We start from the raw sequence: 15,002 nt of genomic DNA on the forward strand, positions 1-15,002 counted from the left end.
GCAGTGAACCTTATGAAAGCTGGGTGCTCATCTCAGCAAGCTGGCAACCACCCAACTTCCAAATTCCAGCTCCTTGGGAATGCAAAAAACCTGGAAGTTCCTAAGCAAGGACTAACTTTTGCCTGGTAACAGGTAAAAATGATAAGGAATTCTTAATACAACACATTTTTGTGGAAACACACCAAGCACAGAATGGGGTTTTTGTGACAACCGATTGGATTGTTGTGGAAAAAAATCAAGGAAAGCAATTGCCAAGTGCTTGTAAGATTTAATAAACATTTAATGAAAGTAAAACATTTGGTTTGTAACAATCTGAATGTTTGAACTTTCCAAAGGTAAGCTGATGTACTAAGCTATCAGGAACAATTGTGTATCCTCAGGAGCTGGTTTTAACGAGGAGAGTTGGACCCTGGCATGGAGTTTGGGATTTGCCTTGCCCCCCTCACTTGTCTGCCTTCACCCTTGTGCTGCTGGCACTGCAGGAGTTGTCTCCTTGCAAACATTCCTCCCCAGAGAGCTCCTTCATCAGGTGTTTCTTCCACTCCAGAGGGGCTGTCCTGCCAGCCCAGGGGGGTTTGCCCAAAAGAGGGTTCATAAGCCCCAAAGGAGATTTTCCCCCTGGGCACAGCAGTGTCACTGCAGCTCTGTCTCTGGCTGCCTGCTTTGCATTTGGCACCTGAAGTGTGGAGGCCCTGATGCAGATTCTCAACAGCTTCTGAGAAGATGTATTTTTTTTTCAGCCTGGTGGGGTCTTTGCTTGGACTTGCACTTTCACTCCTGGCTTTCTTTTTTTGCTGCTCATAGTGGTTTTTCTCTTCTTTTTCAACTTCTTCCACTGCCTCTCCCTCGTGATTGTTCTCTTTTACTCTTTGAGGATTTTTTTCAGATTTCATCAGAGTTTTCAACTCATTTTTAAGAACTTCTGTCTCTTTTTCCATTTCTTTAATAAATTCTGAAAATTTGCGTTCTTCCATCAGTAGTTTGCCCTCTGAAATATTGTAAGGTTTAAGAACATGAAGAGTTATGAAGCTTTAAAAAGAGCAAGTATCACATCCTCATTTCACTGCTTCAGTTCTTATTATTGATGGTATTTCAAATACCATCTCTAATAAATACCACAGCATGGGGCAAGATTTAAACAACATAATTCTGCCACTGAATCCAGGTTCATATCTTTATTTTTACTTTTTTTTCATGGCGTTGAATTTAGTTAAATGGATTTAGCAGCCATTATGTACAGCAATGGCTAAATAGAGTGCCAGAAAAGTCATCTACAATGCTACAGAGATACCAGGTGAGATCTGAATTCTTAATTGGATTTTCTTTCTCTAAATTCACAACAGAGTTGTTTGTGTCTAGCAGAATATACAGCAACTCTCTCATCTGGGAATGAGGGGGATCCACTTTTCAGCAGGAAAAGGAACATGTGTGCAGAAATGCCACTGATCTGTGCAGAGGACAACTTCTAATGGGTCCTGTGCTCTGCAGAGACTCACAGAGTACCCCCAAAATGAGGCATAATCCAAGCTTAAAGGAGAAATAAGAAGTTGCAGGAACTAAAAAAGCCGTGTAAGTCTTCAATAAAAGTCTGCTATCAGTGAGAGAAACTCAGATTTCGCAGATTTTTCACAGGGAGCATTGTAAGACCTGTGTTTTCAATCAGTTTTAAAAGGGCATTTTAAAGACAAATGCTGACTTTGGTTGTCTGGGGGGCTCTGGAAGACTGAAAAGGCAGAGTACAAACCTCAGGAGTTAACACATGCCAGGTTACAGGGATGTGACCTGGCATCACCTGTTCCACCTGGGCAAATGTGTGACCTGGAGGTCTCCTACATTTTGTGACATGTCTAGAATGGTGGCACTTAGACATTTTCTTCTCCTAAAAGCCTTAAAGGAAATAAGAGGAATGTTTCTAGAAAGAAAAACGTGAATGAAGGAACAGCAGTAGCTTTTTCTTTCCTCTGTTCTATGGAACTGGTTCAGAATAAAGATGATTACAGATGAGTCCCTTGCATGTAACTTTTCCATGAGAACGCAGTGGCTGAGATTTCCATAAAATCTCTTTCCAGGGATCACTAATGAGGAACTGCCCCCAGCCCTCACAGTCCTTTTCCAGCCATGGAAATATGTTCACATCAGTGATGAAGATTCCCAGCTACCACTTTGAGATCAGTGTTTGATTAGTGTGGACTAACAACTGTTAATTAACCTGTTACAGACAGAACACTGAATTTTTACCACCCTGAGCTTTGGGAAAGAACATCAGGGTGGAGATGCCACATCCTGCAGAACAGCTCTGCTCTCGGTGCAGCACCACCAGCAGCTGCATTTTCCAACCCTTTCTGTGATTCTGTGATTTCAGTGACACCTCATTCATCATTTGGAACTTATTCCTGTCAGCCAGGTGCCAGTGAAGGGCTGTCACAACCACAAAAATTTTCTGGTAATTTGCAAATATCAGGTGAATTTCTGAGAGAAACATTAAACCTACCTCTGTGTGTCCTGTTTGAAGTTTCTGGCACTTTCTTGGTTGCTTGCTTTTCTTTTCTACCCTGGCCATCTGAGCACACTTCCTTTGCTTTACCTTCTCCATCCTTATCTCTTCTTTTCTCCTACAATTGGCAATTAAAGGTAAAAATAATGAGGGAATGTTTGTTTAGTGACTTTTAAAATAACACAATCAGTGCAATACTTAAAAAAACATTAGTAATTTCTATTGCTGTTACATTACATTTTGCATCACAGCATTATTTCTGTACTGTAATCACACTCATGCAAAATCCACATCCTAGATGATGGATCAGGCTATCCAGGCATATTTCTGCAACTTAGGGAATAAGACACACCTTAGCTGAGAGTTTAAAGAGGGAACTGGATTTGGATCCAGATCTTTCCCACCTTTTTTAGCTGGATTGGGTTTTTTATTGTTTCCTGGTGCTGGGACAGCAGCAGTTCTCTGAAACTCTCTTTATCTACTTGTACTGATCTGTCTACTCTCAGACCTGTTGAATAGGACAAGCATTAGCAATACAGTAATTTCTGGAATTAGGTTGTTGATATAAATAAAAGATATCTCTGACAACTGACAATACTGGTATGTGACCAAGAATTTTAACTTTTCTTTTTTTAATGCATATCTTAATGCCCTTTAAAAAAGAAGTAATTTGTTCTGCTGAATCCATAAATGCTGAAACTGGACACAAACCTGGATTTCTGAGCCTTTTTATCTGTACATCAGTGCATCCCAAACATAAGTATATACATAAATATCTATATAAAGTAAACTACTAAGTATTTTTTCAGATAGAACATGTAAAATCAGACAAGTGTGTCCATGCCCCAGATCCCACATGGGCTTAATTCTTGGTTCCATTCTAGTGTAAATTTGAGAGATCTGCTATGAAACCTCAGAGTTCAGTTTCCTAAATTTGGATCTTTGTGGAACCCAGTTCATGGAAAATGTTTAACACTGTTTGAAATATCAGTGGTCTTTGGAAGAGATTCCAAGGGAGTGACTGAATGAGATGTTAAGAGAAATCTGGATATGAGATGGAGAAGATGAGTATATTTTTGGAATAATTTTGACACAAGTACAGCAGCTTAGAAAGCTGCTACCACCAGAGCAGCAAACCCGGGATCTTACCCACGTGCACATTCACCATTTTCCCCAGTTTTGGGCTCAGAAATAAAAGGATAAAACGCACAAAAATGGTGCCCTCGGGGTGTTGGCAGCTGGGCGGTGAAAGGGATGCTGGTGACCGGCCTGGAATGACTTTGGAGATGCGGGAGGAATTGTGTTCCCATGGCTCCGGGAGCTTTTCCAGCCGGGCTCAGCGGGGCGTTCCCCGGGACCGGGACTAGGGGGCGCTGCCGCCCCAGGTGAGCCGCTGCCACCTGCCCGCGCTCCGCTCCCGGCCACGTGGAGCTGTGCAATCCACGGCTCCAGCCAAAAAATCCATTCCAGTTACGTGCACAGAGCTTTCGGGACACCTAAGGAAGCCTCCCTCCAGCCTTTTATCAGCATCGCTAAAAAACCCAGCTCCAAATTTCCTGCTGGCTAAAAAAATATTTTGTGAACGTCCACTAGAAAATAATGACCTGAAGAGGCAACTCTTCGAAAATCTGCTATAGGAAAATTCAAGTCAGTAATGAAAAGGAAAACAAATTGTCAGCAATTCCAGCTCTGGGTTTCCAAATCCATTAACTGGCAGAGAATGAAACATTTTTCTAAAAATTCCAGAGGATCGGGCAACTTTGCTTGGAAGCTTTTCATTACAAAATATCATGTCTCTCTCCAACTAAGCTCCCTTATCTCACTTAAAGGAAAGAAGAATTTAAATAATAACAGTGTTTCAAGTGCCATAATTTAATAGCAATATTCAATATTCTATTGAATATAAGACCATATGTGAGAAAAAATTCTAAAGAATGGTAGTTCTGTGGTGTAAGTTAAACAGGAATTCAGAGTTTCATAAAAAATGTGTCTGACTTGGGATGAGAACCAGGAATATGTGTATTTCTTAACTTTACACCTTGAATTACCAATCTTTTCCCTGTAGTTCACTGGGGATTTGGGCAGAGTTAATGGGTTTACAAAGGCAATGAAGAGGAAAGAAATAAGCAACTGAATGTGGTAAGATTTTGTATTGCTGCCATGATTTCAGGAATTCTGCGGGAAGCATTTGCAGCAGACAGGTTTGCTAAGGACTCTTTGGTACCCACATGAAGAAGGTCCTGATTGCTGCTTCACTTTAGGAGCAGCAATATCTGATCAGTGTTTTCAAGAGGTGCCTCAGGCAGGGAAGTCCATGTTTAGATCATTCCATCCCAAATTCTGGGTGTAGTGGAGGCAAACTGGGGCATCTCAAACAGTGCTGCTTCATTTTAATCAGCTGAATCCCACTCCAGGCAGCTGCCCTTGGAATGTTGCATAGCCAAGACTGCATGGAACAGATATTTCTCCCCAGTATCTATGAGCATCCATGTGAGAGAAATATTCTTTACTAAAAAGCTCTTTCTTCCTGGGTAGAACTTAATTTATGTTGTTCTTTTCTACCATTCAAGCCTATCCCTGAACCTTTTCACCTTTTCAGCCCACACAAAAGCACTACTTTGGCATTTAATTTGGAATAAACCTCCCAGTTCTAAAACAGTGGAAGTGTCACTTAACTAAACAAGAGAAGAAGATGGTTACAGACATACTTTGGTCATGAGGATCCCAATCACTTCTGTCCCTCAGGGCTTTTGGCATCCGATTTGCATAAATATTCTGTACGTAAAGTTGTCGATCCTTTTCCTAAGAAGAAATAAACACTGTTAAGCTTCTAATATACATCAAAAATTACTTTTTACCTGCTTAATTTTCCCATGCTGGTTGAAATCCATCAAGGATTTCACCTTTTGCCAGACCCACATGGTCTTTGTCATTTATATTTTTCCAGAATAAATATTTTTTGGCCTTTGCTTCCTCTTTTTTGTTGATTTTTTTAAAAAATCATTTACTCAAGTGCCTTTGTCATATGCTCAGTTGGTTCACAACCTGTTGCTCTGGTGGTGACATGAAAATCAGAGGTGCATTTTGACATTTATTTAGCAAGATTCCTCTTTCTTTAAAGAAATCTTTCTTAAACACAGAGGACAGATCTCAGCTACACTCTCACCACTCCAGCTTACAGTGGGGAAAAAAACCAGGAGCTTCATTTATTTGGGAAAATTACAAGTTATCCTGGAAGTAGAATGGCCTGAAATAAGGCAGGTGCCTAAAACGATGAATTTGTAAGGATAAACTCTGTTCTGGCACAGAAATAAGGTTGATAAGTATGTCTGGTCTTCTTTGTGGTAAATCAATAGAAGATTTTGTGGATCTAAATAGAAAATTCAGAGACCTGAACACACAAAAAACTGTGTGGAAAAGAAATGAAACAGAACTATTTTAGAGAAGAGTTAAGGTGAGAATAATTTGAAATAATTTGCATTTTGGGACAGTTTTACATTAGTCTTCCTGAGATTATAATTGTTCCTATCTCCCAGATCTGCATGTCCAGGAGGAGATCAAACTCTGACAGGGAAAAAAACTCTGCCAAGTACCAGGAGGAAACTTCTGCACCTGCTACACAGGGAAGAGGGATAAACAACACCCCTGTGCAGAAATCCCAACCTCCAGGAACCCTCAGGAAATGCCTGTCCTGCCTTTCACAATGTCTGGGAAAACTCCCCTTAACAACATCTTCCACAGATATTTGGTTCCATTTAGGAAGAGAAAGCTCCCCAGTGGGATCACCTTGACACAGAAATATAGAAATAAGAGTATTTTAACTGTGTTACAAACAGAGTTATGAAAAAGCCACAAGGGATTCCAGGTTTTCTGGAATGTGTAAAGGTTTTCTTCATTACAACTCATATGGCATCCCATTGCTGGCAGTTTCAGCTTTAAATCCATTTCGTTTTCCTGTATGTTTGATTTACAAGCATTACAAAAAGTGCTGAACTGGACCTATTTATCCCCAAACCATTTGTCTAAAAATGAAACTGGAATTTAAGCAAACTCTTGGAACATTTCCACAGGTTTTTTTCTTAAACTCTAGTTTTGCAGGTTGTGATATTTGGCTCATTTTTACTTGTTTCTGTGAGGGAGTTCATTTGAAGTGAGTAGATGAATATATCTGTTCCCAATCTGGCAAAATGGTAACACACTGGGGTGGATTTTTAAATTTCTGATGCATTAATCTCTGTTTCAATTCATTACAGGACTGCTTCTGAAAAATAAACTCCCCAATAATGCCAGAATTTGACATTTCTGGCTTTTGTAGTAGATTATAGACACAAGAAGGAATCCAAATTCCGTTAGTAAATACTATAAAAGAAGCAAAAGGAGTAGGTAGCATTAAATACTTGAATTTTCCTGTAGAGATAGAAACCTGGATAAAATCTGAAATACCTTAATTTTTTGGTGAATGATGTTAATTTCCATTAGCAAGTTCTTTGTGGTCATTGTAGCTTCCAGGAGTTTTTTACTCTCACTTGCCAGCTGACGACTAAAGGTGCTGCTGTTCAGCTTCAGCTGCATTTCCAGACTCTTAAAAAAGTGACAGATTTTACCATTCTCAGTGTGACAGTTGGAAAACTTCAGTTCTTGACTGATTGAAAATATAAGTGTGCTAATATAAGGAAATATAAGCTCATAATTATATATAATAATTATTATCATATTCTAATTATAGTTATTATCTTCTAATTGTAGTAATATAAATAGTATTATAAAGTATATTGTAAACAATACATGAAACTATACTGAAGAATTGTAAAAAATAATTTCAAAGTAAGAAAAAAAATATTTTAAACCTATTTCCACTGAACAAAAGAAAAGGTTTTGGCATTCAATCATAAAAATAAGGCTGTACATTACCTTTCTGATGGATTAATTAATACAACCAGCTTTGAGAAATATTAAGGCTTTCTATTCACAGAGACCTATGAACTGTAGCAGAATAAGGAGGCTTAATGTAAATGAAAATTGGGTGATTTATTGGGTTTTTATCTTCAGAACCCAGGGCCATGCACTGAAATTCCAGTTCCTAAAAGTATTGGGTGGACACCAAAACCTGTGTGATTTTATAGCTCCTCACTCCTGGAAACAGAAAGTTTTTAAAAGAGACTCTGAATTCAGCTGTTTATATTTACAGTTTCTCTTAAGATTTCCTGGTTCTTTATTTAATTCTATGCATAATAAACCCCATAGGAAATAGAAATGAATTCCTGGAGGACCATGGAAATTTCACTCTTCCAGTTTTTGTAGTAAAAATTGTGTTCCTATCTTTTTTTGTGCTGGGGTCAGTGAGAGTAAAGAAACATGAGGTATTAAAAGGAGATGAATTATCTCCTCTTGAACTTCCTTAGACTCAGGAGGGCACTGCATTAAGCAGCATCCAGTGTTACAGGATTATATCAGAATCATTCATCTGATAAGAAGCAGCCTAAAATTTTCCACTATTCCTGCACTGAAATCTCTCCTGCTGGACAATCCTTGTGATTCCTTCCCAACTTAGGATATTCTATGACCCTACATTCCACAAATACAATAATTTGCAGGCATTACCTGTATCCTCTCATCCTTTGCTTCCAATGTTTTGTTGAGGACTGACAACCTGCGATTAAGTTCCTCCCTCTCTGCCAGAGCTTTGTCTTCTGACAGCGCGAGCAAAGTCTTCAGATCACCTTTAGTTCTCCTCAGCTCCGCTTCAACTTTTTTCAGCTCCCGGGCTGTGTTTTTCTCGGCCTCCTGGGACGTTTTCAGGAGGTTCCTGAGGTCTGTCAGCTCGTTCCGATGCCCTGCCAGCAGCTCCTGCAGGTGGCTCTCTGCGTTGCTGTACCTGTTGATGGCCCTGGCGTGCCGCCGGTTCAGCTCTTTCAAAGCCAGGTTCTCGAAGCTCGAGGTCTCGATTTTCCTTTGCAGGTCGAATATTTCGTTCTTCAGCTCTTTGATTTTGTGGATCCTGGCTGAGGATATTCGCTGGGCCGTGGCGTTTTTGTCCTGGTAAACCACCCCGCTCTGCAGGGTCAAAAAGGAGTTGTTCAGATTGGAGGTTTTTGCAGCTGGCCATTTCTTCCCTCCTGCATTGAGAGCAGAGTGAGTTGGCATTCAGAGACAGAAATTATTTGAGACAAATCAAACACTGTGTGCTTTTTCTGCTCACATAAAGTCCTACTACTAATTAATTACTACTCCTAAACTGCTCATCCAACTACAGAACTGTGGTTTCTTCACAAAATGCCCCAAAACTCTGAAGTTCATTAAGCAGCCTGGTCTAGGGGAAGGTTCCCTGCCCATGGCAGGGGGTAGGACAAGATGATCTTTAAGGTCCTTCCAACCCAATCCATTCTAGGATTGTATGATTCAAATGATTCACAGATAAATGCATTAAATATTTTTTTATCTCTGTGTCTTTCTGTGGCTGCAGCAGACCACAGCTAGCAGCCAATGGAAATAAATGGAAAAATATCAATGGAAATCAATTTTCAATCTGTGGAAATCAGTTTTCTTCCTGTAAATCATGCACTTCACTAACATAACCACAATCTGATGAACCCAATTCAACCCATCAGAATCTACACCTTGAATAGGTGCATGATTAAAAAAAAAAAAAAAAAAACAAAACCAAAAACCAACAAAAAACAGTAGAGTAATTTACAGGTCTGCAAGGACTCAAAAAGCCAACATGCTCCCAACAGCACATGGTCAAAATCCCTGCAGCTGGGATTTCTAACCAGTTTTCTACAGTTTTCCAGTCAGATTTGAATTAATTTACATTGTTAAATAAACCTTAAATGCTCATTGCCTACAACAGGTGTGCAGTTGTCTATGTGGTTTCTAAACAGCAATTAAAAATAAATGAATGGGCAACTTCTCAGTGTGTTGCTGCTATTTGCCTCTCCTTATGGCCAGGGCTGAATTACTCTCATTTGCTTTTCCTGAAGCAGGATTAGAATTTAAAACTATTAAAGACTATAAATCTGAGTGTGTTCCCCTTTTTTTCAGGCACATATTCATTTTTACTACAGCTCTCATGACATTTCAAGAAGTATTTTGCTAAAAAGTTTATTAGAATTTATAGGTCACCTCATATTTTATGGGTAAAACAGGCAAGGTCCTGACTTAAAAAAACACCAGAATAAAAGGACAGATCTTTACAAGAATTTCTGTTGAATCCAATATTTTCTGCAGCACAATTCCACTGCAGGAAAACTACAATAAGGCCACAAATATTGTCACACAAGTATTTGCAAAATTACATTATTTTACTATTTTATTTTGCCAGAAAGGACTGAGAGGATGGAAAAAAGGGGCAAAAAGCTGTCAGAATTTCTGTAAAATGTATTCCATTTCCAGTAGTCATGGACAAGCAAAAATAAACACTTTATCCAAATGACATATAACATCTACAAATATATACAATAAATCATCCACCACAGGTAGAGGTCAATAATGATTTTTTGCTAACTAGATATAAAAAAGTCATTACTTTTTCTGGCCTGCTACTTTTATGTCAGTATAACTTCTTGACAGCAGCAAATAATAACATAGATTATAACAGAGACAATTAGTGGTCTTCTGTTTGTTTTTTGTTTGTTTGTTTGTTTGTTTGTTTGGGTTTTTTTGATTGATTTCCATTTTGTAGCTTTGGTAAATCAAGATGAAATTTTGAAGCTCAGCAGGAAAAGGCTTGCTGGTTTTCCACGCATTTTTGTGATGTGGCCTGGTAGGATTTAAGGATTTAAGAAAGGAATGGGTCTAGATGGGAAAAGATGCAGACATGGAGAGATTCCTCACTGTTAACAGTGGCATAAATTCCATGTACATTTACATCTTCCTTCTCTATGCTCATTCCACTGAGGCACAAATTCATTCCACGGGATACACCATGACCCAACTGGCCACAAAATGGTAATTTTCTGGTCAAAACAGACACTTTTGTGCATGATTTTTACCCATTTTCCTTAAGAAAGGCTTTTTCAGACTTGCCAGGTGATGCATGGTCAGACACCAAGATGTGGCAGAGCCGTTTTCAGGTCCTTGGGTTAAAGCTGAGGAATGAGGATTGCCAAGGGGCTCCCACACCCCAGGTGATTCTCCCTTTGGATCACTGAGCTTTGTGGGATAACAGAGCAGGGAATCTCTCTCTCTTTGTCTTCCCTCCCCTTACTCGTGTTTGAAATAGAATTTATAATATATATTATTATTGTATATTATAATATATATATATTAATATATATATATTAAAATGTATTATGTATTCTATATTTTATATAATATTATAAATAATATTATACCTAATGTAACATATATATTTATTACAGACGATATATAATATATTATATTATATTATATTATATTATATTATATATATATTATATTATATTAATAAATAATAAAAATATAATATATAGTAAAATAATATAAATATAATATAATAATAATTAATAATATATAATATATATTCTATTCCATTATATTATATTATACCAATCCTCCATTCACTGAGAAACTGTTGTCCTTCTCTTGCTAATTATCAAAAAAAAAGCCAAAGAAAGGGAACAATGATATTTCTTAAGAGAGTCTCATGCTACCAGAAATACCTCATACTACCAGAGAACAAATTTACCTTTTTTATCACCCTGGGTATAGAGACACTGTCCACATTTCTTTCTTTCCTTCCTTGTCTTGGCCTTTTTCTGTGTTTCCTTCTTTTCAGTTCCTGCTGTTTCTAAAGGTTTGCCTCCTCTGACTCTTTCAGAGTCAGTCACTGAGAAAGCTCTTGGAATCATCACCGGGAGAATGTTCACTTGTGTCTCCTCCACCTCACCTGGGATTTCAATAGTATTTCATGTCATAAAAATATAATTAACCACATTGTTCAAGAATTGGACAGCAAATCAGATCACAAAATTAACTAATCCCTTAAAACAGCATAAAAATCACCTTAGCTGCCAGATGAACACTCTAAGCAGAGGACAGAGAAGAACCTAAAACTATTTTAATATGTTTTTAAAAAGCATGTATGTGCATTAAATAAATAATTCTAAGTAATTTTCTAGGTACTTCTGAACAACTGTTATGCTTTTTTTATTTTTTCCTTTTCCTCCCCATTTTTTTCTTTTTTTTTTTTCCTTGCCAAGACTACTGGGAAGTGCAAGAACAGATCATTTTATTCAGTTTATTCTCCTGACAGAATGATTTAAACACTGTAGTTGTGGTAAAAAATTATTTCTTGGGATATGGCTTGATACCCATTCCATTTTCTTATTATCATGTTCCAATTCACTTCAGGTGAGGAGAGGCAAGTTTTACCTTGAGCCACAATTGTGGAAAGGCATTAGATTCTAGACATACCTGAAAGTGAGATTAAAACACAAAAGAGGTTAAATGTTGGGACCCAAAGTGATAATTCAAATTTTATATTTTGCATAAAAGAGGAAGAAAAATAGAAAAGTAGGAAAATATTTGTTAATAGGAGGTCTTGAGAGTGGCAATGTCACATTCATCTCATAGCAACAACAGGGCCACAAAGAAATTATCTTTGCTCCCTTGAAATTCATTTATAAACAAAGAATCTTACACAGTAGAAGGGTAAGTTGTGCACTTTGGGGCCTAAAAGGAGCATGGCAACTGTGGAAAGGAATTTGAGGGGGGTTAAAATGATGTTTTAGTTCATATGGGTTTTAACACGTCCCCTTCACTAACAAAATATGAAACTATTTTCTTAGAACCTTCTAACTCCTTTGTTGGCTTTTTTGCTTCGTGCTGGCATTCCATTTTAAATTAAATTTCTTAAATGGGAGAGGGGAATCGCATAGCTCCCAAAGAAAATTAAAGAACGTAATTCAGGATTGCACAGACCATTTTAGGCTGAATCAAAACAGTTTCATTACTCTTAATTCCTTTGCATGAACAGTTTTTCCTTGTGGAATACTGAGGAATGCCACAGTCCTGCTAAATCTGAGGCAGTGCAATAACCCACAAGAGATGAGAAATCATATTTTGAGCATTAGGCAAAGCCCAGGTAGATCCACAGATCTGTATTTGTGTTAAAATTTGATTTGGCACTGCCAACACTTTCTAGGCAAATTGTCTTTAAAGCAAATTACCTAAAATGAAACTTAAAACTACTGCTTTAATTTTTTTTTTGATGAGAAGTGTGGCCTGAACCTGCTCATCCAGAGCAGCTGTTGAGAAGTAAATAAAATAGAAAAGGAGAAGACAGGAAAACCAAAGGTGAAGAAGAAACAGAGATATGAAATGAAAGATACTGCAATAGAATTAAAGAGGCAGGGGCTGGAATGGACAAACTCCAGGAGAATTTATGTTGAAAAAGTACAGGAGTAAAATAATTAGGGCCAAATTCCTGTGTTGAAGATGAAAATGTCCTGGCACCCTGTCAGTGTCCACCTGGACACGCAGCCACAAACCCAGCGCCATGTCCTGGCAGCTCCCTCAATGTCCCACCTGGACACACAACCCCAAACCCAGTGCCATGTCCTGGCAGTCCCCTCAGTGTCCCAAAACCCCACACTGAGCTCCATGTCCTGGCAGTCCCCTCAGTGTCCCAAAATCCCACATCCAACCCCATGTCCTGGCAGCCCCCTCAATGTCCCACCTGGACACACAACCCCACACTGAGCTCCATGTCCTGGCAGTCCCCTCAGTGTCCCAAAACCCCACACTGAGCTCCATGTCCTGGCAGTCCCCTCAGTGTCCCAAAATCCCACACTGAGCTCCATGTCCTGGCACCCCCTCAGTGTCCCAAAATCCCACACTGAGCTCCATGTCCTGGCACCCCCTCAATGTCCCAAAATCCCACATCCAACCCCATGTCCTGGCAGCTCCCTCAGTGTACCACCTGGACACACAACCCCAAACCCAGTGCCATGTCCTGGCGATCCCCTCAGTGTCCCACAACCCCACACTGAGCTCCATGTCCTGGCAGTCCCCTCAGTGTCCCAAAACTTCACACCCAGCCCCATGTGCTGGCACCCCTTCAATGTCCCACCTAGGCACACAACCCTAAACCCAGTGCCATGTCCTGGCAATCCCCTCAGTGTCCCAAAACCCCATACCCAGTGCCATGTCCTGGCAGTGCCCTCAGTGTCCCAAAATCCCACACTGAGCTCCATGTCCTGGCAGTCCCCTCAGTGTCCCAAAATCCCACACTGAGCTCCATGTCCTGGCAGTCCCCTCAGTGTCCCAAAATCCCACACTGAGCTCCATGTCCTGGCAGTCTCCTCAGTGTCCCAAAACCCCACACCCAGCCCCAAGTCCTGGCAGTCCCCTCAGTGTCCCAAAATCCCACACCCAGCGCCATGTCCTGGCAATCCCCTCAGTGTCCACCTGGACACTCAATCCCACACCCAGCACCATGTCCTGGCAGTCCCCTCAGTGTCCCAAAATCCCACACTGAGCTCCATGTCCTGGCAGTCCCCTCAGTGTCCCAAAACCCCACATCCAACCCCTTGTCCTGGCACCCCTCCAATGTCCCACCTGGATACACAATCCCACACCCAGCCCCATGTCCTCCCCCCACTCCTCTCTGTTCTCCCTGTCCCCCAGGCACCCACAGGTGAAGGATCCCACCTTGTCCCGTGTCCTCCCTGGGGATCTGTCCCTGCTTCCACCCCGGTGTGTGCTGTCCCCTCAGGGCCTCACCAGCCGCCGTCACCAGCCTCCATCCCTGTTGCTGTGGGAAATGGCGGCAGCACCCTGGCAGCGGGGTCTCACCCTTTTCCTCCCTCTTCCCTCACTCCAGACCTGGCAGAGGAGCCCGTGTGTGTATTTCCACCCTCCTATTTCAGTACCATTCCAGGGTTTTAATGGGAATTTGGCAATGTGGGTCCTGCTGTGCCCTGGCCATGGAGGTGCCTCAGGGCCTGGACGCGCCCTCAGAGCGCACAGGCCGGACCCAGTGGGCTCCAAATTCAGGGTTAAACTCAACATTCTTAAGTTGAAAAAGGGGAAAAATCCCTTCAGAATGAAGTAATGTTTTCCTTGGAGGCTGCACACAATGGGAATCATGACCCAAAGCCTTCGGGAATGGCATTTCCATGTGCAGCTCAGTGAGGGTTTCGGGTATGAAGCCAAGCAGGAATGAGAGTTCATTGGCAATTCTGTCCCAGATTTGACCGTGGATGTTTGGTGGTACAAAGATTTACTGCTTTGACTTTGACTTTTGTGACTCTTGTAGATGGTGCTGTGCAGGGCCAGCAGTTGGACTTGAAGATCCTTGTAGATCCCTTCCAACTCAGCTTATTCCGTGATTTTCTGATAAATTATTAACATCATTATCACAAGGCTGATCGGTATGCTGTGAAGCCCAGGGCCATTTCATCCTTTGGTTGTACTTCTTCAGGGCACAGAAAACCAAATAATTTGGAAACATTCTATTCCAAATGGCCAGTCATTTCCAGCCTATACTCACATGTAAAATCTCCTGGGAAACAAGCTTGTGTAATAA

At 40.4% G+C, this 15,002-nt stretch overlaps 2 protein-coding genes across 7 annotated transcripts in view; one reads left to right on the forward strand and one right to left on the reverse strand.

Moving 5' to 3' along the window:
• Window positions 1–252: 252 nt before the first annotated feature.
• Window positions 253–14,512, reverse strand: LCA5L (lebercilin LCA5 like). Of its 5 annotated transcripts, none has more exons than XM_053935727.1 (9): window positions 14,347–14,400; window positions 11,846–11,887; window positions 11,160–11,360; window positions 8,096–8,610; window positions 6,938–7,075; window positions 5,203–5,296; window positions 2,899–3,002; window positions 2,492–2,612; window positions 253–988 (listed from the first exon to the last, which is right to left on the reverse strand). In XM_053935727.1, the coding sequence occupies exons 3-9, from the start codon at window positions 11,320–11,322 to the stop codon at window positions 390–392; spliced, it is 1,734 nt and encodes a 577-aa protein (XP_053791702.1). In that variant the 5' UTR covers window positions 11,323–11,360; window positions 11,846–11,887; window positions 14,347–14,400; the 3' UTR covers window positions 253–389. The 5 variants fall into 5 exon arrangements, with proteins under 5 accessions (XP_053791702.1, XP_053791704.1, XP_053791701.1 ...); XM_053935729.1 differs by lacking the exon at window positions 14,347–14,400 and adding an exon at window positions 14,126–14,141; XM_053935726.1 differs by lacking the exon at window positions 11,846–11,887 and having other exon boundaries at window positions 14,347–14,512.
• Window positions 14,065–15,002, forward strand: part of SH3BGR (SH3 domain binding glutamate rich protein) — a 28,870-nt gene continuing 27,932 nt past the window's right edge. The window contains exon 1 of one of the 2 annotated variants that reach the window (XM_053935734.1): window positions 14,065–14,111. The gene's annotated coding sequence lies outside the window, so the exon portion shown is untranslated. Of the gene's footprint in view, window positions 14,112–14,230; window positions 14,317–15,002 lie in introns of those variants that run through there. The other variant, XM_053935732.1, reaches the window with a different exon arrangement.

Source organism: Vidua chalybeata, chromosome 2, assembly GCF_026979565.1.
Source record: "Vidua chalybeata isolate OUT-0048 chromosome 2, bVidCha1 merged haplotype, whole genome shotgun sequence".
NCBI lineage: Eukaryota > Metazoa > Chordata > Aves > Passeriformes > Viduidae > Vidua > Vidua chalybeata.

Bases quoted from the DNA above. Each gene is read 5' to 3' on its own strand.
- LCA5L (XM_053935726.1), bottom strand. From the start codon at position 14,485: ATGTTGAGTTTAACCCTGAATTTGGAGCCCACTGGGTCCGGCCTGTGC. The intron at 11,361-14,346 runs GTACTGAAATAG...TTGAAATCCCAG, and splicing joins CCCATTAAAACCCTGGAATG to GTGAGGTGGAGGAGACACAA. The intron at 7,076-8,095 runs GTAATGCCTGCA...CACTTTTTTAAG, and splicing joins CAAAGGATGAGAGGATACAG to AGTCTGGAAATGCAGCTGAA.